This window comes from Pseudorca crassidens, chromosome 6 (genome assembly GCF_039906515.1).
Source record: "Pseudorca crassidens isolate mPseCra1 chromosome 6, mPseCra1.hap1, whole genome shotgun sequence".
Taxonomy (NCBI): domain Eukaryota; kingdom Metazoa; phylum Chordata; class Mammalia; order Artiodactyla; family Delphinidae; genus Pseudorca; species Pseudorca crassidens.
The window spans coordinates 62,888,447-62,911,531 of record NC_090301.1 but is presented as its reverse complement, the minus strand read 5'-3'; the positions used below and the strand labels follow the sequence as shown (position 1 = coordinate 62,911,531).

The following is a 23,085-nucleotide window of genomic DNA, read 5'->3' as shown; positions in this document are numbered from 1 at the left end:
GGAACTAGAAGAAATAAAGAGCAAAGAAACAATGATGAACAACACAATAAATGAAATTAAAAATACTCTAAATGGGATCAATAGCAGAATAACTGAGGCAGAAGAATGGATAAGTGACCTGGAATATAAAATAGTGGAAATAACTACCTCAGAGCAGAATAAAGAAACAAGAATGAAAAGAATTGAGGACAGTCTCAGAGACCTCTGAGACAACATTAAATGCACCAACATTCGAATTATAGGGGTCCCAGAAGAGGAAGAGAAAAAGAAAGGGACTGAGAAAATATTTGAAGAGATTATAGTTGAAAACTTCCCCAATATGGGAAAGGAAATAGTTAATCAAGTCCAGGAAGCACAGAGAGTCCCATACAGGATAAATCAAAGGAGAAACACGCCAAGACACATATTAATCAAACTATCAAAAATTAAATAAAAAGAAAAAGTATTAAAAGCAGCAAGGGAAAAACAACAAATAACACACAAGGGAATCCCCATAAGGTTAACAGCTGATGTTTCAGCAGAAACCCTGCAAGCCAGAAGGGTGTGGCAGGACATATTTAAAGTGATGAAGGAAAAAAACCTACAACCAAGATAACTCTACCCAGCAAGGATCTCATTCAGATTCGATGGAGAAATTAAAACCTTTACAGACAAGCAAAAGCTAAGAGAACTCAGCACCACCAAACCAGCTTTACAACAAATGCTGAAGGAATTTCTCTAGACAGGAAACACAAGACAAGGAAAAGACCTACAATAACAAACACAAAACAATTAAGAAAATGGGAATAGGAACATACATATCGATAATTACCTTAAATGTCAATGGATTAAATGCTCCAACCAAAAGACACAGATTGGCTGAATGGATACAAAAACAAGACCCATATATATGCTGTCTACAAGAGACCCAGTTCAGACCTAGGGACACATACAGAATGAAAGTGAGGGTATGGAGAAAGATATTCCATGCAAATGGAAATCAAAAGAAAGCTGGAGTAGCAATTCTCATAGCAAAACAAAATAGACTTTAAATAAAGACTATTACAAGAGACAAAGAAGGACACTACATAATGATCAAGGGATGAACCAAGAAGTTATAACAACTGTAAATATTTATGCACCCAACATAGGAGCACCTCAATATATAAGACAAATACTAACAGCCATAAAAGGGGAAATCCACAGTAACACAATCATAGTAGGGGACTTTAACACCCCACTTTCACCAATGGACAGATCATCCAAAATGAAAATAAATAAGGAAACACAAGCTTTAAATGATACATTAAACAACATCGGCTTAATTGATATTTATAGGATATTACATCCAAAAACAACAGAATACACATTCTGCTCAAGTGCTCATGGAACATTCTCTAGGATAGATCGTATCTTGGGTCACAAATCAAGCCTTGGTAAATTTAAGAAAATTGAAATCGTATCAAGTATCTTTTCTGACCATAACGCTATGAGACTAGATATCAATTACAGGAAAAAATCTGTAAAAAATACAAATGGAGGCTAAACAATACACTACTTAATAACCAACAGACCACTGAAGAAATCAAAGAGGAAATCAAAAAATACCTAGAAACAAATGACAATGAAAACACGACGACCCACAACCTATGGGATGCAGCAAAAGCAGTTCTATAAGGGAAGTTTATAGCAATAAAGTCCTATCTTAGGAAACAAGAAACATCTCAAATAAACAACCTAACCTTACACCTAAAGCAATTAGAGAAAGAAGAACAAAAAAACCCTAAAGTTAGCAGAAGGAAAGAGATCATGAAGATCAGATCAGAAAGAAATGAAGGAAACAATAGCAAAGATCAATAAAACTAAAAGCTGGTTCTTTGAGAAGATAAACAAAATTGATAAACCATTAGCCAGACTCATCAAGAAAAAAAGGGAGAAGACTCAAATGAATAGAATTAGAAATGAAAAAGGAGAAGTAACAACTGACACTGCAGAAATACAAAGGATCATGACAGATTACTACAAGCAACTCTATGCCAATAAAATGGACAACCTGGAAGAAATGGACAAATTCTTAGAAATGCACAACCTTCTGAGACTGAACCAGGAAGAAATAGAAAATATGAACAGACCAATGACAAGCACTGTAATTGAAACTGTGATTAAAAATCTTCCAACAAACAAAAGCCCAGGACCAGGTGGCTTCACAGGGGAATTCTTTCAAACATTTAGAGAAGAGCTAACACCTATCCTTCCCAAACTCTTCCAAAATATAGCAGAGGGAGGAACACTCCCAAACTCATTCTACGAGGCCACCATCACCCTGATACCAAAACCAGACAAAGATGCCACAAAAAAAGAAAACTACAGGCCAATATCACTGATGAACATAGATGCAAAAATCCTCAACAAAATACTAGCAAACAGAATCCAACAGCACATTAAAAGGATCATACACCATGATCAAGTGGGGTTTATCCCAGGAATGCAAGGATTCTTCAATGTATGCAAATCAATCAATGTGATACACCATACTAACAAGCTGAAGGAGAAAAACCATAGGATCATCTCAACAGATGCAGAGAAAGCTTTCGACAAAATTCAACAGCCATTTATGATAAAAACTCTCCAGAAAGTAGGTATAGAGGGAACTTCTTACCTCAATATAATAAAGGCCATACATGACAAACCCACAGCCAACATCATCCTCAGTGGTGAAAACCTGAAACCATTTCCACTAAGATCAGGAGCAAGACAAGGTTGCCCATTCTCACCACTACTATTCAACATAGTTTTGGAAGTTTTAGCCACAGCAATCAGAGAAAAAAAAGAAATAAAAGGAATCCAAATCAGAAAAGAAGAAGTAAAGCTGTCACTGTTTGCAGATGACATGATACTATACATAGAGAATCCTAAAGATGCTACCAGAAAACTACTAGAGCTAATCAATGAATTTGGTAAAGTAGCAGGATACAAAATTAATGCACAGAAATCTCTTGCGTTCCTATACACTAATGATGAAAAATCTGAAAGTGAAATTAAGAAAACACTCCCTTTTACCATTGCAACAAAGAGAATAAAATATCTAGGAATAAACCTACCTAAGGAGACAAAAGACCTGTATGCAGAAAATGATAAGACACTGATTAAAGAAATTAAAGATGATACAAATAGATGGAGAGATATACCATGCTCTTGGATTGGAAGAATCAATATTGTGAAAATGACTATACTACCCAAAGCAATCTACAGATTCAATGCAATACCTATCAAGCTACCACTGGTATTTTTCACAGAACTAGAATAAAAAATTTCACAATTTGTATGGAAACACAAAAAACCCCGAATAGCCAAAGCAATCTTGAGAAAGAAAAACAGAGCTGGAGGAATCAGGCTCCCTGACTTCAGACTATACTACAAAGCTACAGTAATCAAGACAGTATGGTACTGGCACAAAAACAGAAATATAGATCAATGCAACAGGATAGAAAGCCCAGAGATAAACCCACGCATATATGGTCAGCTTATCTTTGATAAAGGAGGCAAGAATATAGAGTGGAGAAATACAGCCTCTTCAAAAAGTGGTGCTGGGAAAACTGGACAGCTACATGTAAAAGAATGAAATTTAGCACTCCCTAACACCATACACAAAAATAAACTCAAAATGGATTAAAGACCTAAGTGTAAGGCCAGACACTATCAAACTCTTAGAGGAAAACATAGGCAGAACACTCTATGACATAAATCACAGCAAGATCCTTTTTGACCCACCTCCTAGAGTAATGGAAATAAAAACAAAAATAAGCAAATGGGATCTAATGAAACTTAAAAGCTTTTGCAGAGCAAAGAAAACCATAAACCAGACGAAAAGACAACCCTCAGAATGGCAGAAAATATTTGCAAATGAAGCAACTGACAAAGGATTCATCTCCAAAATTTATAAGCAGCTCATGCAGCTCAATATCAAAAACAAACAACACAATCCAAAAATGGTCAGAAGATCTAAATAGACATTTCTCCAAAGAAGATATACAGATGGCCAACAAACACATGAAAGAATGCTCAACATCATTAATCATTAGAGAAATTCAAATCAAAACTACAATGAGATATCATCTCACACCAGTCAGAAAGGCCATATCATGAAAATATCTACAAACAATAAATGCTAGAGAGGGTGTGGAGAAAAGGGAACCCTTTTGCACTGTTTGTGGGAATGTAAATTGATAGAGCCACTATGGAGAACAGTATGGAGGGTTCTGTACAACTAGAAATAGAACTACCATACGACCCAGCCATCCCACTACTGGGCATATACCCTGAGAAAACCATAATTCAAAAAGTGTCATGTACCAAAATGTTCATTGCAGCTCTATTTACAATAGCCAGGACATGGAAGCAACCTAAGTGTCCATCAACAGATGAATGGATAAAGAAGATGTGGCACATATGTACAATGGAATATTACTCAGCCATAAAAAGAAACAAAATTGAGTTTTTCATACTGAGGTGGATGGACCTAGAGTCTGTCATACAGAGTGAAGTATGTCAGAAAGAGAAAAACAAATACTGTATGCTAACACATATATATGGAATCTAAAAAACAACAAAAAAATAATCGTCATGAAGAACCTAGGCTGAGGAATGAAATAAAGACTCAGACCCACTAGAGAATGGACTTGAGAATACAGGGAGGGGGAAGTATAAGCTGGGACAAAGTGAGAGAGTTGCATGGACATATATACACTACCAAACGTAAAATAGATAGCTAGTGGGAAGCAGCCGCATAGCACAGGGAGATCAGCTCGGTGCTCTGTGACCACCTAGAGGGGTGGGATAGGGCGGGTGGGAGGGAGACGCAAGAGGGAGGAGATATGGGGATATATGTATATGTATAGCTGATTCACTTTGTTATAAAGCAGAAACTAACACACCATTGTAAAGCAATTATACTCCAATAAAGATGTTAAAAAAAAAAAGTCATTTCGTTGAAGCCATGAAACCTATGAAAAAAGCCATGCTCCCTATAAAAGCGCAACTTAAGAGACAAAATGCATCAAAAGAACTGAAAATGTGTTTCCAATTGTTATTTAATTTGGAAACAAGTGTTTCATTAGCGAAAAATCACACATTTATTAAAATGTCCTACCAGCCACTTACTCAGAAAATCTTGTATTCAGCTCTCCCACTGAATTGCAGTCGAACCATCCTATTTCCATTCTCATTATTCTCCTAAAGTACAGTTTTCTCATTTTCTGTATCTGGCGAGCTGCAGCAATTACCCAAAAGCATATCTGTAAATGGAGCAAGAACTGTTTAGCATTGTGATAAAAATGGTCATTAATTCCTTCTCTTTTCAGAAGAAAATATTTTCACTATGATAGTTGAGAAAAGGACAAAAGTAATTCACAATATGCCTCTTGTTGGGAATTAAGGTGTGAGCTCTGACATCTGCTGAAAGTGGGGCTGAGCCGATCCACTGTAAACAGGGAAGCCAGAGGCTTGGGTTTGAATCCAGCTCGGCCACTTGCAGGGTTAACCATATTAAGCTTCACTTCCCTCATGTGTAAAAGAAGGCTTATCACACCAAAGATAAATTATTGCTCTTAAATCACTACTTTTGCATGCCACTTCTGATGAATTTTTCCCCTGAGAAGCCTTCCAATAAGCATTCATACATTGTTTTCCAGCTGTTGGACAATGATTTTCAGAGAAAGTAAGACAAACACTATGACATAAGCAGGGAATCTTGCTGACAGTTTCCCCCATGCAAGCAAAATAAGACTGTCATTAAAACTCCAGTGCCAGAATGGTGAAAATTGACTCATTTCTCTTTACAACTAACACTAACTTCCTGGAATTCTTAAGTGAATGGAGAGTAGGGGGGATTTATTATTTTTCCTACGTTAGTAGGAAAAAGATGAAATACTTTTCTTCCTTAATAAGAGTTAACTCCAAGCCCTCCCATAACTGAAATCTAGAATATGGATTCAGTTTACAGAACTTGGGTTGGACTGCAGTTTGGTGTGACTTTAGCAAAAACAGAGAAAAAGAAAGTCAAGCTTGCTTTCCTCCAACTCCCTACTCCCAGCTTTTTCCAGGTACGAAGAAGGTTCGTACTTGCTCTCCCTGTACGAACACACCCACAGCTGTCTATTTCTGAGTTTAGACGAGAGGATGAAGCAGGAAGGGCAGGGGAGAACAAGACACTGGAGCTAAAAGTCTATTCTCCATTTCTCTGGACAAGCGTTCCTCCCCAACTGAGAGGAAGACTCCTTCCCCACCATCTATTGTTTGCCTGAAATAAAGCTGTAGTCCTTGGGGCTTCTGAATAGCTTTAAAGAACACACTTTGCATTTCATTGTCACGTCTTTGAACCCAGCTGCTGATCTATAAATAAAATGGAGGCGTCACTAACTTGAATATATCCTGTGACAAGTACCGCGACAGCGATGCCAGCATAGTAACTGGCAAACTTGACCATTTCACTTTCAATGTCCAGAAACCTTCAAAAGAGGGAAAAAATGGTAAGACTCACAGGTAGGATCTAGCTAACAAAGATTGCATTTGTGAGTACAGAGGAATTTAAAATATACATATTGTATGTTTCTATTAAATATGGGTAAGGCGTTTTACCTGTGTAGAATTGCAATCAATCCAAATCCCCAGACAGACCTCATGGTATCCACCATAGCAAAGATGCCTACCTCCTTCATTTTTACAGGCAGAGATGCGAGGGTTGTGAAATAATTCATGGGCATTTGTTGGAAGACAGGGGACCCTAGATGGCAGCCCAGAGCTCTGTCCACTGAGGCCCCTTTCACTCATGCTCATCATTAGTGGTAGTGCAATCACAGCTAGAGAAATGTTCTAAAAAGCCAGACAAGTGTCTGGAAAGGCACAGGTAGAGAGATGTGTGCTGTAAATCAGGAGGCTTACTGTTACCTGTCCAGCAATCTTAAGCCAGCTTTTCAACTCCTTCCTCTCTCAGAGTAACACTAGGAGAAATGTGTGTGTCATCTTCCCATAGAGAGAGAAAAACACTTTATTAACCCAGTCTTCGTGCTGACCAGAGCCCAGGAATCCTCGCTCCCCAGGACAATTTCTAAATTGTCAAAGAACTTGTGGGAAAGCAAGAAAACTACACAGTATTTTCCCATTACAAGTATCACACTGTGACACAGGGTTTGGAACTGGTAGGGGCAGGGAGGGGAGAAAAAATGATTCTGAAATCGCTTTCGGGAAATAAGAAATTTTATCATTAAAAAATTAACATATTGGTTGTTGATATACCTGATCCTCAGGGATAAGCTAGATGATGTCCATTTCTTTAGAGAATCAGAAAGTAGCATCTTTAGCCTAAATGCTCTCAGTCTACCAGCTTTCTGCTATCAGGTCTTCCTTTTGTGACCCAAGCTTGAATTGTTCTCTCCCTCTACTGAACTCAGACCAAGTATTTAAGTATAATTTATTTAACTCAGAACGAACTATTATTCCATGGCAGATTTTATTGCCATCTTGCACTATTATTCAATATTTTTATTGAATATATTTATATCGAGTATATTCATGTTTCTCTTGCTAGTAAATTGCAAGCTACTTGACAGCAAAGACTAGGTAAGCTGCTTGCTCTCACTCCCGAAGCCTGGTACAATACCTTACACATTAAGTAGGTACTCAGTGAATGTTTCTTGACTTTTCTTTCACTTGCAAAATACTAATGAGGAAGGGAAACAACTGCCTTGGTCAACCCCTCTGACAATCTCCAAACCAGCTAATATGTCTGTGTTCACCACATTCCCAGTCTTTCATGATGATTTAAGGGAACCCCCAGAATGAAAAAGATCTAGAAAGTCATAAACTTGTATACAAGTATCCATGATCAGAGGCCCTTACAAAAGCTAAGTATCTTTGTATAGACTGTATAATGCAGTATTTATGAGTAAAGACTTCTAATGTATAAATGAGTGCATAATATATATGCTATTGATACTATGTATAAAATAGATAACTGATGAGAACCTACTGTATAGCATGGGGAACTCCACTCAGTGCTTGGCGGTGACCTAAATGGGAAGGAAATCCTAAAAAGAGGGGATATACGTATACGTATAGCTGATTCACTTTGCTGTACAGTAGAAACTAACACAACATTGTACAGCAACTATACTCCAATTAAAAAATTTTTAAATAAATAACTGAGTGCATACTCTTGGTTTCTGTTTGCGAAATAAAATTTGGGTGTCCAAAAACAGAAAACTATGAGCATTTGTCAAAAAGTTTTCCTTAGATTCCTTGTGGTGCATTTATTTTACAGACACTGTAAGCAGAGGTGAGAGTGCCTGTCGTGAAAAACGCAGCTGCCAGTCATGAATGAATGTACTCGACTAAGAGCTCTGAGCACTGACCCAGCTGTGGGATTTACTGGAGCAAAGTTCAGGAACATTACATCACTGTCGGGGGGTGTGGATAGGACATGTGTAGTTTGTGATTGTTTTCACTCCTGAGGTACCCCAGAGATGAATGGTTAACTCACTTCTATTTGATTCTGGGAAGAAGTCATTAGAGTCATTAGAGTTTTAAAGACTACTTGGGAATATTTCTGGGACAACAGAGCAAACCTATCAGAAAAACTGATAGGAAGGAAAAGGGGACGTCAACTTGGTTCCTTTGACTGCACATCAGACTTCATCATCTGCATAGTGGAAAGCTCTTGTGGTTATAAAATCCTAATAAGGATTCTGTAAAGTTTACAGGTTATTTGGACCACAGACTGTCTTTCTTTTCAACAAAAAGAAAAACAAAACAAAATTGATACATGCCTACTTGGATAAATTAAGATTCCCCTGACGCATTTGTTGAAGAGAGAAGAGGGGAGAGAAATGACAATTAGAGGGAAAAGGTAAAAGATATTTAACAACGATATGAGGTCTTTATGACAAGGTGCATTGCCTCACCAGGAGCGCTCCTTTCAATGGTTCTGATGCCCTGTAGACCCAGTAGCATTGACACCTTAGAGTACATATCAGTGTCAACCCAAACTGGCAGAAACGTGTCCATATCCTACTTCCAAAATGTTGAAAGGTCCATGTTCATTAATGCATGGGACATTGACCTATGGACAAATGGTTTATCACTGGGTAAAGTTGCTTTATAGAATACCCACACACTAGGGTAGCATATTGCCAGAATGGCTAATGCAATTGTGAGAAATATTACAGAGACATTATATATGCCCTTTATCTAGTTTTCCCCCAATGGTAACATCTTGCAAAACTATAGGACAATATCACAACCAGGATGTTGACACCGATACAATGAAGAGCAGAATATTCTCATGATTCAAAGATTCCTCTTGTTGCCCTTTGATATATACACATACTTCCATCTTTCTCACATTTCTGGAGGCCAGAGGTCTGAAATCAGCTTCACTGGGTTGAAATTCAGGTGCTGACGGGGTTGTACTTTCTCCAAAGGCTCTAGGGAAGAATTTGTTTCTTCCCTCTTCCAGCTTCTGGTAGCTACTGGCATCCCTGAGCTTGGGACATCACTTCAAACTCCTCTTTGATAGTCACCTTGCCTCTTTTTTTCTCTATATAGTCAAATCTCCCTCCGCCTCTTTTTAGTAACTGTCCCTTTAAAAAATACTAGTGATTGCATTTAGGGCCCATCTGGGTAATCCAGTGTAATCTCCCCCAACCCAAGATCTTTAAGTTAATCACACCTGCATAGACTCTTTTTTCCATACAAGGTAACATTTGCAGATTCCAGGGATATCCTACATATTTTGGGGGGCCATTATTCAGCCTACTGGAGCTACAGTCAAAATATAGATACTGGGGCTTCCCTGGTGGAACAGTGGTTAAGAATCCGCCTGCCAGTGCAGGGTACACGGGTTTGAGCCCTGGTCCGGGAAGATCTCACATGCCACGGAGCAACTAAGCCCATGTGCCACAACTACTGAGCCTGCACTCTAGAGCCTGCGTGCCACAGCTACTGAAGCCCACTGCGCCTAGAGCCCATGCTCCGCAACAAGAGAAGCCACGGCAATGAGAAACCTGGGCACCGTAACGAAGAGTAGTCCCCCGCTCAACACAACTAGAGAAAGCCCGCACGCAGTAACGAAGACCCAATGCAATCAAAAATAAATAAATTAATTAATTTTTAAAAATATAGATACTATTAAGTGTTGGTAAGAATGTGAAGAAATTGGAAGCCTCACACATGTTAGTGGGAATGTAAAATGATACAGCCACTTTGAAAACAGTCTGGAAGTTCTGCAAATGGTTAAACATTTATTTATCACATGACCCAGAAATTCCACTCCTAGGTATATACTCAAGAGAATTGAAAACATATGTCCACAGGAAACCTTGTACATAAATGTCCATAGCAGCATCATTTGTAATAACCAAAAAGAGGAAGCAACTCAAATGTCCATCAACTGATGAATGGATAAATCCACTCATTATATCCACACTATAAATGTATTATATCCATACAATGAAATATTATTCATCAATAAAAAGAAATGAAGTATGATTCATGCTACAACGTGGATGAACCTTGGAAACATTAGGTTAAGTCAAAGAAGCTAGTCACAAAGGACCACATATTATATGATTCCATTTTCATGAAATGTCCAAAATAGGCAAATCTACAGAGACAGAAAGTAGATTAGTGGTTGTCTAGGGTTGAGGGGGGATGGGCAATTGGGGAGTGAAATTTAAGGGATATGGGGTAGGGGGGTTGTGTGCTAATAAAAATGTTCTAAAATTGATTGTGGTGATGAATGCACAGCTCTATGGATATACTAAAAACTATTGAGTTTTATACTTTAAGTGGGTGAATTTTATGGTATGTGAATCGTATCTCAATAAAGCTGTTTTTCAAAGTACAATGTCTTACAGTGTCTAACTTCAAAATAGTACTTGAGTGCATAAGCTAAATGTACATTGCTAAGAAAATAGACTGAAATCCAAGAGAAAGTACAGACTTGGATTTTTGCATCGATGCATCCATATGTGGGGCAGGTAAGGACACAAACTTCCCAATGGCTGTGGTAGTGAGCCTCCAAGGAGCCCTTGATTGTTTCTGTCTCCTGGTATTCACACTCTTGTGTAATCCTCACCAAAATTATACCAGGGCTGGTCTGTGTGACCAACAGAAAATGGCAGAAATGATAGTATGTCACTTCCACAATTAAGTTACAAGACATTGTAGCCTCCATTTGAGCGTCTACACTTTAACTGGATTAAAAAAAGAAAAGTATGGGGCTTCCCTGGTGGTGCAGTGGTTAAGAATCCGCCTGCCAATGCAGGGGACACAGGTTCGAGCCCTGGCGTGGGAAGATCTCACATGCCATGGAACAACTAAGCCCGTGCAACCACAACTACTGAGCCTGTGCTCTAGAGCTCGTGTGCCACAACTACTGAGCCCACGTGCCACAACTACTGAAGCCGATGTGCCTAGGGCCCATGCTCCACAACAAGAGAAGCCACTGCAATGAGAAACCCACACACCGCAACGAAGAGTGGCCCCTGGCTCGCTGCAACCAGAGAAAGCCCACGCACAGCAACAAAGATCCAACACAGCCAGAAAGAAAGAAAGAAAGAATTTCCTTCTTTCTTCTTCTTTCATTCTGTTACCTTGTTATTTGACTATTCTGAGCAAATAAATTCTGAGAAGCTAATCAGGAGGCCTAACGTTCTGTAATCCTTTTTAGCCTTATTCACCAAGAGCCATTTGGAAGGAGGCTCCAGCCTAAAATTCCATCCAATGGATTACAATTGATATGTGGAAACCAATACAATGAAAGAGAAAATCCAGCTCCTACATTATACATGCATGCTTATGTTGATAAAATCATTGAGTTGCCTTGTATAGTTCAAGACCAACACACCAATTATAATAGGTGGACACATTGTACTTTTAATGATATACTTTTTCCAAGAAAGAAAGTTGTGAAAGAGTTGGGTAATTTTGGAGGCATGTTTACTACTTACAGGTAAGAAAATGTCCCCTCCCTCTCTTCTGTCCCACCCAAGTCCATTTTCACAGTGATCTTACCACACGAAATCTAAACGTGTATTCAGAAGTGCACAAACAGTATTCATGTCAATGACCACAATAGCTCACGATTTAAATATTTAACTCGTCAATGGAGTTCCTGGTAAAGGACAGGCCTGAGAAAGGTGTGGTCTACACAATCAAATATCTATTTACATGTTTGGTATCATGTGAATTCAGCCAAAGCCAAGGAATTTCTGAAAACCCCTATTTGCTCTGAATTATTTGCTCACTCTCAAGTATAGGACCCAGTAAAAATGAACAAAGTAATGGGTAGCCACGGTGAATTCCTTTCTAATGGATGCCAGTGATGCAGATGTTAAAGGCAGATTCATTCTTTAGTTCATCTAATAAATATTTATGAGCATTTGAGACAAAATATGTCTCAAATTTTGGTCCCTCTAACATTTATTTCCAATTTTTAAGACATAACAGGATATACTTTCAGGAATTTTCCCTTGAAGAATTTATCTTCATGCGTTATTAATGATTGGGGTCAATTTACATCATACATAAGTCTGAATGGATTTTTTTCAAAGGGGGAAAACGGATTAGCTTACATTTTGTAGTCATACCACTCTGTAAAAATCGTTCAATTCTGTTCCCCAACATAAATGAAAGACTTAAAAGACTGTCATTGGGAATTCCCTGGCTGTCCAGTGGTTAGAACTCTGCGCTTTCACTGCTGAGGGCTCGGGTTCGATCCCTGGTTGGGGAACTAAGATCCTGCAAGCCACGTGGTACAGCCAAAATAATAATAATAATAATAATACTGTCACTGAAGACAGTCTCTCTTTTATGCAAATTGTTCTGAGTGTTACTTCCAAATTTAGAAGAGAAATATACATATTTAGACATTGGAAATTTATTTCTTATGAGTAGGCTTATTATTTGTTAAGTCTAATTCTGCACATTGTATGTTATCCTGTACTTTCCTGTCAAGTGCTAACCAGTTTATAACTACATACTTCTTTGCATGGTCGTTGATTTCATTATGGTCTCACCAACTAGACCCAAGCTCCACAAATACAAGGACGATGATTCATAAGGTACCACTGAATCCATGATGCTTACACATTTTCCTGGTACATAATTGGTGTTCCAAAAATTTTGGTTAAATTAGTAAATGAATGAAAGACGCTAACAACAAATAATATTATGGAAGAACATCAGTGATTTAGAAGGATTTGTCATAATCCGGAATCAAGTCTGTAGAAAAATTTTTAAATGAAGGAGAAAAATATAAATTCACTTGGGGGTGCCATTCCAAGTGTCTTTCTAGCTAGGATGTGCCCTGCCCTTGGTTCTTGAACCTGAGTGGCTTCATACGTGCAAATGAGCTTGTTCTGGCCCTGAGGCAGCATGAGGCAGGCTGTAAATTCCATGCTATGACAGTGAATCAACTCTGTGTACACTACAGACTCACTGATTACAAGGCAGCCTGTCAGGCTTATCACAGACAGAACAGGAGCATGGTGAGCTCTGGTTAATTCTGCATGGCTGTCTTCTATTCATAGCACCACATCACTCTTCCACAGAAACTCAACTGCTAACTGAGACCAACCGCCCCTATTCCAAGTCCTAGAGCACAGGAATGATGAAATTCCCATTGCAGAGAGAAGGCTGGGGATCAAGTGAGTCATCTGGCGTGGCCACAGCAGCTGAGAAACAGAAGGGAGGAGAGGAAGGAAGGAAGGAAGGAAGGAAGGAAGGAAGGAAGGAAGGAAGGAAGGAAGGAAGGAAGGAAGGAAGGAAGGAAGGAAGGAAGGAAGGAAGGAAGGAAGGAAGGAAGGAAGGAAGGAAGGAAGGAAGGAAGGAAGGAAGGAAGGAAGGAAGGAAAGAAAGAAAGAAAGAAAGAAAGAAAGAAAGAAAGAAAGAAAGAAAGAAAGAAAGAAAGAAAGAAAGAAAGAAAGGAAGGAAGGAAGAAAGGAAGAAAGGAAGGATGGAAGGAAGGAAGGAAGAAAAGAGGGAGGGAGGGAGGGAGGGAGGGAGGAGGAAACAGGAAAGAGGAAAAAGGAAGTCTTGGATATGAGACATGACAAGGACTCAAGTAAAATTCATGGGTCATCCTCCAACTGCATCAAGTATTGGTAGTGTCATCCTCAAGCCTGTGGTCTACAAAGTGGTGAAATCTGGGTGATGTATTTAATGAGCAATTTCCAGTTCTGGGTTTTGCTGTTGTTGTTATTAAGCTTTAAAAATCCGGTAGGACAGGAAGAACTTCAGGGCAGAGTAATTTATAGAAATAAGGGTAAATTTATGTTTCTTTTTGCTCTGTGTTAGACACCACTCCAGCTCAGTCCATCAGGTTCTCTTCACACATTTTGAATTACAATCTAAGATACAAGCCAAAAAAGTGAAAAGTAAAAAATAGCAGCCTACCCACAGCGCGTTCCATTTGTCACGTTCTGGTAGAGGGAGCTGTTGGTCCATACTATCGTGTTATTCACACATGCTTTTCCAGGGATCTTGAGTTCTTGTAATTCCATGTCATACTCAATAGAAACATCTGTCATTGTGCCAAAAATCAGTAGCACGCCTGGATAGGCTACTCCATGGAGAAATGCACATAAACTTCCCACAGACATCAGCCAAATGTCAGTCTTTGAAGAAAATCGAAACTTGAAAAACAAAGGATTCAGAGATCATCTATGGGTGAAAAGCAGGAGAGGTAGGAGGACTATTTAATTTTAGTTACTAGATTCTGATAAATAGTATTCAACACCAAGTCTTAAGGGAATCATCTTAATCGAAAGGTAGAGTTCTCACTAATATTGAAATAAACGGTATGTCGATTACCTAAATCATTAGACTCTTACATTGTTAGTTCATGTTATCTCTTTCCTAGTCTCTTAATTCATTCTCTTTATCTCAGGAGCTGACTTTAGTTCTTAGATATTCACTCCCAGCTTAAGGGGGAAACAATCACTGGCACAGATGCTATTGCCATGTAGATATTCTGTGTGGGTTATTCAGCAATTGTATAAATTGGCTCCCAGAACGGATACTGACAATGAAGAGTGCCTGTTTGTGCCCAGAAATGCCTCCACTCTGCAAATTTGAGAAAAATACCTACACTATGGAATTTCTAAAGACGTCATAAGAATAAGTATACATGACGTGATTACTATGATAATTTTCCTTACTAAAATGATAATTAGGGGTTTAGAGATTATCTTCTACAACACTTTTATGACCTACCAGATAGAATTTGTGTGTTTAATCAGCAATAAATTTCTAATTGCTATTCAACATGTTATCACGTAGACAGTTTATGACTGAAAAAGTGATCATTGTAGTTAAAAAACCTGCCAATGTGACTATAACATTTCCTCCGCCACTTGAACAACTCACAGTGGCAAAACCTGTGCCATAAATCAGCACAGCTTTATTACCAATTGAAAGAAGCCAATTTGACTGCTGCCACCTTTCTTCTTCTTATCTTCTAACCTGAGGAGGAAAACACAGGGGTTTAAAGACCATCCTTTCCAAAACAATGAGAAATTCTTCCTATATGGTGATTTTTATGAGTCATTCTTTAGTAAGAAAGAAAGCCCCCACTAGCTGTGAAATTCTTTCCAAAACTGGTATCTTAAAAACTAACCAGGGGGCTTCCCTGGTGGCCCAGTGGTTAAGAATCCGCCTGCCAATGTGGGAGACATGGGTTCGAGCCCTGGTCCGGGAAGATCCCACATGCCGCGGAGCAACTAAGCCCATGCACCACAACTACTGAGCCTGCGCTCTAGAGCCTGTGAGCCACAACTACTGAGCCCATGTGCCACAACTACTGAGCCTGCACTCTAGAGCCTTCGAGCCACAGCTACTGAAGCCCGCGAGCTGAGACCCTGTGTTCCGCAACAAGAGAAGCCACCATAATGAGAAGCCCGTGCACTGCAACGAAGACCCAACGCAGCCAAAAATAAATAAATAAATTTATTTTTAAAAAACTAAAACAAAAACTACCAACAATGACCTACTGTATAGCACAGGGAATTCTGCTCAATATTCTGTAATGGCCTAAATGGGAAAAGAATTTGAAAAGGAATAGACACATTTATAAGTATAGCTGAACCACTTTGTTGTGAAACTAGCACAGCATTGTTAATCAACTATACTCCAATATAAAATAAAAAAAATTTTTAAACTGGCTATTACTTTCAGATTTACCTCTTCTAGAGATTTCAGTATAGCTGTATCTCTTGTTCAGTAGAGATTCACTGAGGTCTTTCTGAGAGGTGCTAAGAAAAAATTAAAAGTACTCTGTACTCCCTGTTACAGTAGCAAATAACTATTGGACCTCAGCTTTGAATCTCGGCCTCTTTCTACCTACATTTCCCTATAAGTTGAGGTGGTTGGTTATCTGATTTATAGCTTCCTTCTCGCACTTAAAAATTTTACAACTACATTAAATATGACAAAAAATTTTAAAAAAACTCGCATACTTCCCATAAACTCATATTTACTTATTATTTCTTATTCATTTTATTGCTCATAAAATTGTACTCAACCCATCCTTGAACTTTTCAACTCCAGGGATCTCCACTTCACCTGAGTCATCCATTCACGAATATACCCCAGGTCTTGCTTTCACCAGGAACTAGTCTACTCTATCGGCTCTTTGGGACTGAGCATGCATCTTGTTTTCTCACTTCCTTCCTCCTTCTATACCTATTTGTCATCTCAGTTGAGACCCGCAGTCCTTTAAACTCTCCATTTACTTACAATCACTAAACCCCATCAAGATGTTGCTTCCTTACTCAGGCATCCTAAGTCCCACTGCTGGCCATTTGGACCACACTTTCACCATCATCCTCAATCCTTTTCCCCAAATCCATCCTTGGAAACCCCACCTCTGCATTCAGCTAGCTGTTCCCCCATCTCTTCCTGAAGCCAGGCTGCTGGGCCTGCTAGAGACAACCTCTCCACCATCTGAAAGGTGCTGCACATGCTGTGCTTAGCACTTGGCTGCCCTAAGCTTCCCTTCCAGCTCAGAGTAGAATCACAGATCCTTGCTGACACATCCACAGCCCTCCGTGGTCTGGCCAGTTGACTCTCTGACCTTGTTTTCTCCTACTTCACTCCAATTTTCACCACCCGAGCCACCTGGCCTCTTTGCTGACTTTTGTCCATGCCAAATTTGTTCCCACCTCTGGGTGTCTGCACTTGCTACTTCCTCTCACCAAAATGCTCTTTCTTCAGATATCTGCATGGCCAACTCCCTCACCTCCTTCATACCTTCTCTCCAAAGTCACCTTCTCAATGGAACCTTCCATGGCCAAAGTCTTTAAAGTTTCAACTCTCCCCTACATCATTTCAAATCTCCATTTCCTTGTTTACTTGTTTCTTCTTAGAAAGGGAGTGATAAATTATCACTAGCTCCCATGCTATATATTTTATTTATTTATAGTGTTTATTATGTATCCTTCATTAAGGGAGGGAGCTCTTCAAGGGCATGTGAGTTCCTCAAGGACAGAGATTTTTGCCTACTTTGTTCTTTTCTATATCCTCAGCACCTAAGCCCAGTAGGTCCTCAATTAATATTTGTGAAATGAATGAATGAATGAGTATGGTCTCCAACCTCAGCTCAACCCACAGCACTGTACTTCATCCCTCTACAGATTGTTCCCATTCCCCTCAGCAGCTTTATCAAATTTTCACTGTCATCTTCTCATCCTACGTTACCACACTTATCAGGAGAAAGGTTCGTATCCTCTAAAAACCAAAGCACTCAGTCAGCTTTCCTGCTCATCCTCATTGCAGCTCATTCATCAGCATCCATCCCCTCTTCCATCTCTTTCCCACCCCGTGAGAAAGAATGGTTATTCTGCACCCAGCTGACCCTACCTTCCAAGTCCAAAGCTAATGTTACCACAACTACCACCTCCCTCTGCCATGAATTACTTAAAATGTCTTAAATACCTTCAACCTCTCCCTTTCCACCACCTCTATTTCAGAAACTTAGCTGGTACCTCCTTGTTTTCTAAATTAGACTCCTTTAATTCTGCCCTCATGCCGAGTATGATGAAGTGGCATTTGTTTTATAAGAGAATTTAAACTCTTAAAGAGAAACATCTAATAATTACATTTTAGGTTTCTACTATTTGCTTTTGGGAAGAATTGGGCTTTCTTCTCTGTGCCCATGAAATCATACTTGTCCAATTTTTCCTCTGCTCATTTAGGTCAGAAATTCTGTGGTGTTCCTGGACATACAAGGGAGATTTGGGCCTAATACAGAAGGAATATTCCCAAAGGTTTTTGAAATCAAATTACAGTAATGTTTTAAAGAGATAAAGAATGGATTATATATACCATTTTGTAGGCAGTGCAATGTGTGAAAAATATTGCTTCTGCTTTGTGCCTTTTATGGGAATATTAGGAAATTATTTTGAAGATGTGATGCATTGTTGAGTAGTCACTTACTTTGATTTCTTATCATTGTCATCTGTCAGGATAAAAACAATACATAAAGCAGTTAATAATAATGACAAAATGAAACATAGTCATTAACAATTTTGCTCTGGAAAACCATTTCTATAATTACTTTTATTCATGGAATAATGCAAAATAATTATTTGCTTTTTCATCTCTCTCTCTCCATATTATAGAAGACATTTTTTTCACATTCAGGACTGCTGCCTTGACTACGTTTCTTGACTTTTCTCCAGAAAATGAAATCTTTTTACCTTCTGGATGTCAACTAAAGACCAACATTTCTAAATTAGCTAAAGAAAGTCTGATTTTTTGAACTACCAAATAAAATGAATATTTATTTCTTGTTTGGTTCTTTATAAACATCAGAATTTGTCTACTTAAAATGCGGACCACAAATCAACTAAACAATAAGATATCATTGACACCCCCATGCCAGCAGAAGCCATAGGATTTAGCCACATACTATTTTCCCCAGCATAGGTCCGAGCAGACGGAGGGGAGGAGGTGAAAGTGGGCGCTCAGGGTCCTGAGTGTAGGGAAACCACAAGGAAAGGAACCCGAGGTGCTAATGCCAACCATTGTCATAGGACAGCACATCCTGGTTCCCCTGGCATTTAAATTTCATGTCATTTCATTTCATTAAGAGTAAAGACGTGGGGCTTCCCTGGTGGCGCAGTGGTTGAGAGTCCGCCTGCCGATGCAGGGGACACAGGTTCGTGCCCCGGTCCGGGAGGATCCCACAAGCCGCGGAGCGGCTGGGCCCGTGAGCCATGGCCGCTGAGCCTGCGCGTCCGGAGCCTGTGCTCCGCAACGGGAGAGGCCACAACAGTGAGAGGCCCGCGTACCGCAAAAAAAAAAAAAGTAAAGACGCATTACAGTGTAGATAGAGATTAACCTCTTAGGTTTGGGAATCAGAACCAGATTAGGATTACGGCTCCATTAATTATTAGTCACACAATCTTTGCCAAGTTTTCAAAAATGTATCCAACTCTCTGTTTCCTCTTCTATAAAATGTAAAATAATAGGGTTTAAAAAAATAATAATAATAGCTTAGAATCATCTGCCCTCACTACACACCATGTACTAGTGCTACACACATTACCTCACTCTGGCCAGCAGAGTCTTTGTACTGTTCCTCTCAGGGAGCAACGCTCACTAAACATTTACTACTATAATCAATTATAACAATATACGAATAAAGGTAATAATAATAGCCAGTGCTAGAACAACCCTACTCTACCCAGGGAAGAGATATTTATAGGTGAGATGCTTTCACTCACCCAGGATTTGTGCATTCTTACCTAGCACTCTCAGCCATTCCACTAGATGGATTCTAGGGAGAAACACCTAGAGTATGTTAGAAGACCATCCAGTAACAGTTCTACTTATTGCCATTGATTTTTCTCTTCTCCTTAAACCTTCACTAGCTTGTTCCACTTTTGTTCTCACCTCTCTTTGTACAAGAGACAGTAAGAGAAAAAAGCCACTTACATGATCTATCTGACTCAAAACCATGATTGTCCTCTCCAGATTTCTTCACGCTGCGAAGAATTACTGAGTCAGACATGGTAATTGCAGTCCACAGCCAACAACTCTAGAAAATAAAATAAAAGAATCATTGCGATTATTATTTATTTTCTCCTCCTTAACCAAAGTAGCCAAGTGAAAGAATAATTTGGTTCAAGAAATTCTCTTCATTAACAATCTCAGACAAAAGTAGATTTTTTTAATTGGTTAATAACCCCATGAAAGAGTCTAATTATTAGGAAAGATGAACCCGAACCATTGATTATGACTTTCTCTGGTTGCTGGATGGATAGTTGTTTTTTATTTATTTGTTCTTTCTGCTTATCTGTGCTTGCTTGTTTGATTGATTGATTTTTTTAAATGAGTAAAAATAAAAACAACTAGAAGGGCACAGCCAACTGGTGACATTCTTGGGTCAGTAGAGTTGACCAACAACACCCAAATACTGGTGGGTAGGTTTCAGTGCTCCTTTGTAAATGCAGCCCCTAGACCCAGAATATGGAAAGTCCAGCATGGACCAGGAGAACTGCTACCTAATTCATTTTATAACACAAGGATAACCTTGACTTCAAAACAAATAAAAATGTTATAAGAAAAAAAATAGAATTATAATTATTTTTGAAAGTAGAGTTTAGAATGCTAAATATGTTCAATATAATCTAGCAGTTTATGAATAAAACATAGTGAGCAACATTGATCCCAGAAATGCAATGATTGTGTAATGTAAAAAAATTGGAACATCCTGATAGATGGAGAAAAAGTATTCAGTAAAAATTAATATCCATTCCAGATGTTTAAAAGCCCATAAAATTAGAAAAAATCATTCCGTTGCAACCCAATGAATGAATTTGGGTACTGATCAGTGACAAATACTAAAACCATTCATTGAAATACTGGCAAAGATTAAATATCCAACAGTGCAAAGTGTTGTGAAGATATAAAGACATTACACTAAGTTGTCAAATCTCCTTAAGCTTCTCTTAGCCATGACAATTTCTTATAAATTTCTTCTTTCTGATGATCTTGACAGTTTTGAGAAGTACTGAACAGTTATTTTACAGAATGTTCCTGAAATTGGGATTTATCTGCTGTTTTTCTCATGATCAGACAGGAGTTGTGTGTTTTGGGGAGGAAGACCACAGAGATAAAGTACCCTTCTCATTACGTCATATCAAATGTACTATCAAGATGATGGTATCTATCAACATGATTTATACAAAATAAATTTAAAAAAATAAACTCATTATTAAGAAGCAGAGTGAGAGGGACCTCCCTGGTGGTCCAGTGGTTAAGAATCCACCTGCCAATGCAGGGGACACAGGTTCAATCCCTGGTCCGGGAAGATGCCACATGCCATGGGGCACCTAAGCCCGTGTGCCACAATTACTGAGCTCATGCACTGCAACTACTGAAGCCCATGGGCCTAGAGCCAGTGCTCCACAACAAGAGAAGCCACCACAATGAGAAGTCTGCACACCACAACAAAGAGTAGCCCCTGCTCGCTGCAACTAGAGAGAGCCCATGCGCAGCAGTGAAGACCCAGCACAGCCAAAAAAAAAAAAATGCAGAGTGTGAAACATTAACTATGTAGTTTATGAGGTCAGTTAAAAAAAAAACAAATTCAGAATTCTTTTATCCAACAACAAAATTTCTTTAACATAGCAATATTACATTCAGGCTGCAATGTTTGCTGGTTATAACATTTTTGAAATTTTGACCAAAATTTTTTTTCAAAAAGCAAAGAAAGAAACTCTTTGAAAATGAGAAAATAATAAAACAACATGAACCATAGTTGTAATATTGCATTTCCTAATTTTAAAATGAGACTTTTGTGTGTGTGTGTGTGGTACGCGGGCCTCTCACTGTTGCGGCCTCTCCTGTTGTGGAGCACAGGCTCCAGATGTGCAGGCTCAGGGGCCATGGCTCACGGGCCTAGCTGCTCCACGGCATGTGGGATCTTCCCGGACCAGGGCACGAACCCGTGTCCCCTGCATTGGCAGACGGACTCTCAACCACTGTGCCACCAGGGAAGCCCAAAATGAGACATTTTTTAAAACTCCAGTCTCCAATTATTTTTTTTCCTGGCTTAGCTCTTCATTTAAAAAGGTTTCTTTCCACTGGTGTGCAAATATTTGGCAGTGTTTAGAGGCCATTGGCATAGTGTCTTGCTTGTGAACTTTGGAGTTCCACAGATCCCAGTACTGCCTACGGCTTCACTCTATGTTGTTGGATACGTTTTTTAACCTTTCTCCAGGCCCCGATTTCTCCATGTTTTAAGTCAATGGAATACTACTCAGCCATGAGAAAGAAGGAAATCCTACCATTTGCAACAACATGGATGGAACTTGAGGACATTACGCTTAGTGAGATAAGCCAGACAAAGAAAGACAAATATTGATGATCTCACTTTTATGTGGAATCTAAAAAAGCTGAACTTGTAGAAACAGAGAGTAGGATGGTGGTTACCAGGGCCCGGGGAGTTGAGGGGAGTTGGGGAGATGTTGTTAAAGGGTACGAACTTGCAACTAGAACATTAGTAAGTTCTGGAGATCTAATACACAGCACAGTGATGACAGTCAACAATACTGTATTGTGTACTTCAAAACTGCTAAGAGACTAGATCTTAAATGTCCTCACCACAAAAAAGAAATAATAATTATGTGATGTGATAAAGGTACTAGCTAAAGCTACAGTGGTGATCATATTGCAATAAATAAATGTATCAAATCAACATGTTGTATACCTTAAACTGACACAATGTTATATGTCAACTATGTATCAATTAAAAAATTAACTAATTAATTTTTTTGAAGGGTGAATTTGCCCTTTTGCTTTAGCTGGGACATCATCTTTTCCTGCTCTCAGACATCTGCACTTCTGGTTCTTGGGCCTTCAGATTCCAACTGGAACTACACCACTGGCCTCCCTGTGTCTCCAGCTTGCAGATGGCAGATCGTAGGACTTCTCAGCCTGTATAATCACATGACTCATAATAAACCTCTTTCTATGTATCTATATATAATCCTATTCTTTCTGTTCCTTTGCAGAACGCTGACTAATTCAGTTAGTATTCTATGA

The 23,085-nt window shown here is 39.0% G+C and overlaps 1 protein-coding gene across 3 annotated transcripts in view; it reads right to left on the bottom strand.

Moving 5' to 3' along the window:
* ABCB11 (ATP binding cassette subfamily B member 11) overlaps positions 1-20,047 on the bottom strand; it is an 86,274-nt gene extending 66,227 nt beyond the window's left edge. For all 3 annotated transcript variants that reach the window (XM_067741630.1, XM_067741632.1, XM_067741631.1), the window contains exons 1-6: positions 19,972-20,047; positions 18,469-18,490; positions 15,444-15,498; positions 14,431-14,669; positions 6,398-6,485; positions 5,140-5,273 (exon numbers count right to left, since the gene is read on the bottom strand). In XM_067741630.1, the coding sequence (XP_067597731.1) occupies positions 5,140-5,273; positions 6,398-6,485; positions 14,431-14,669; positions 15,444-15,498; positions 18,469-18,490; positions 19,972-20,047 (614 nt within the window). The remainder of the gene's footprint in view (positions 1-5,139; positions 5,274-6,397; positions 6,486-14,430; positions 14,670-15,443; positions 15,499-18,468; positions 18,491-19,971) is intronic.
* Between the last annotated feature and the right edge of the window lie 3,038 nt (positions 20,048-23,085).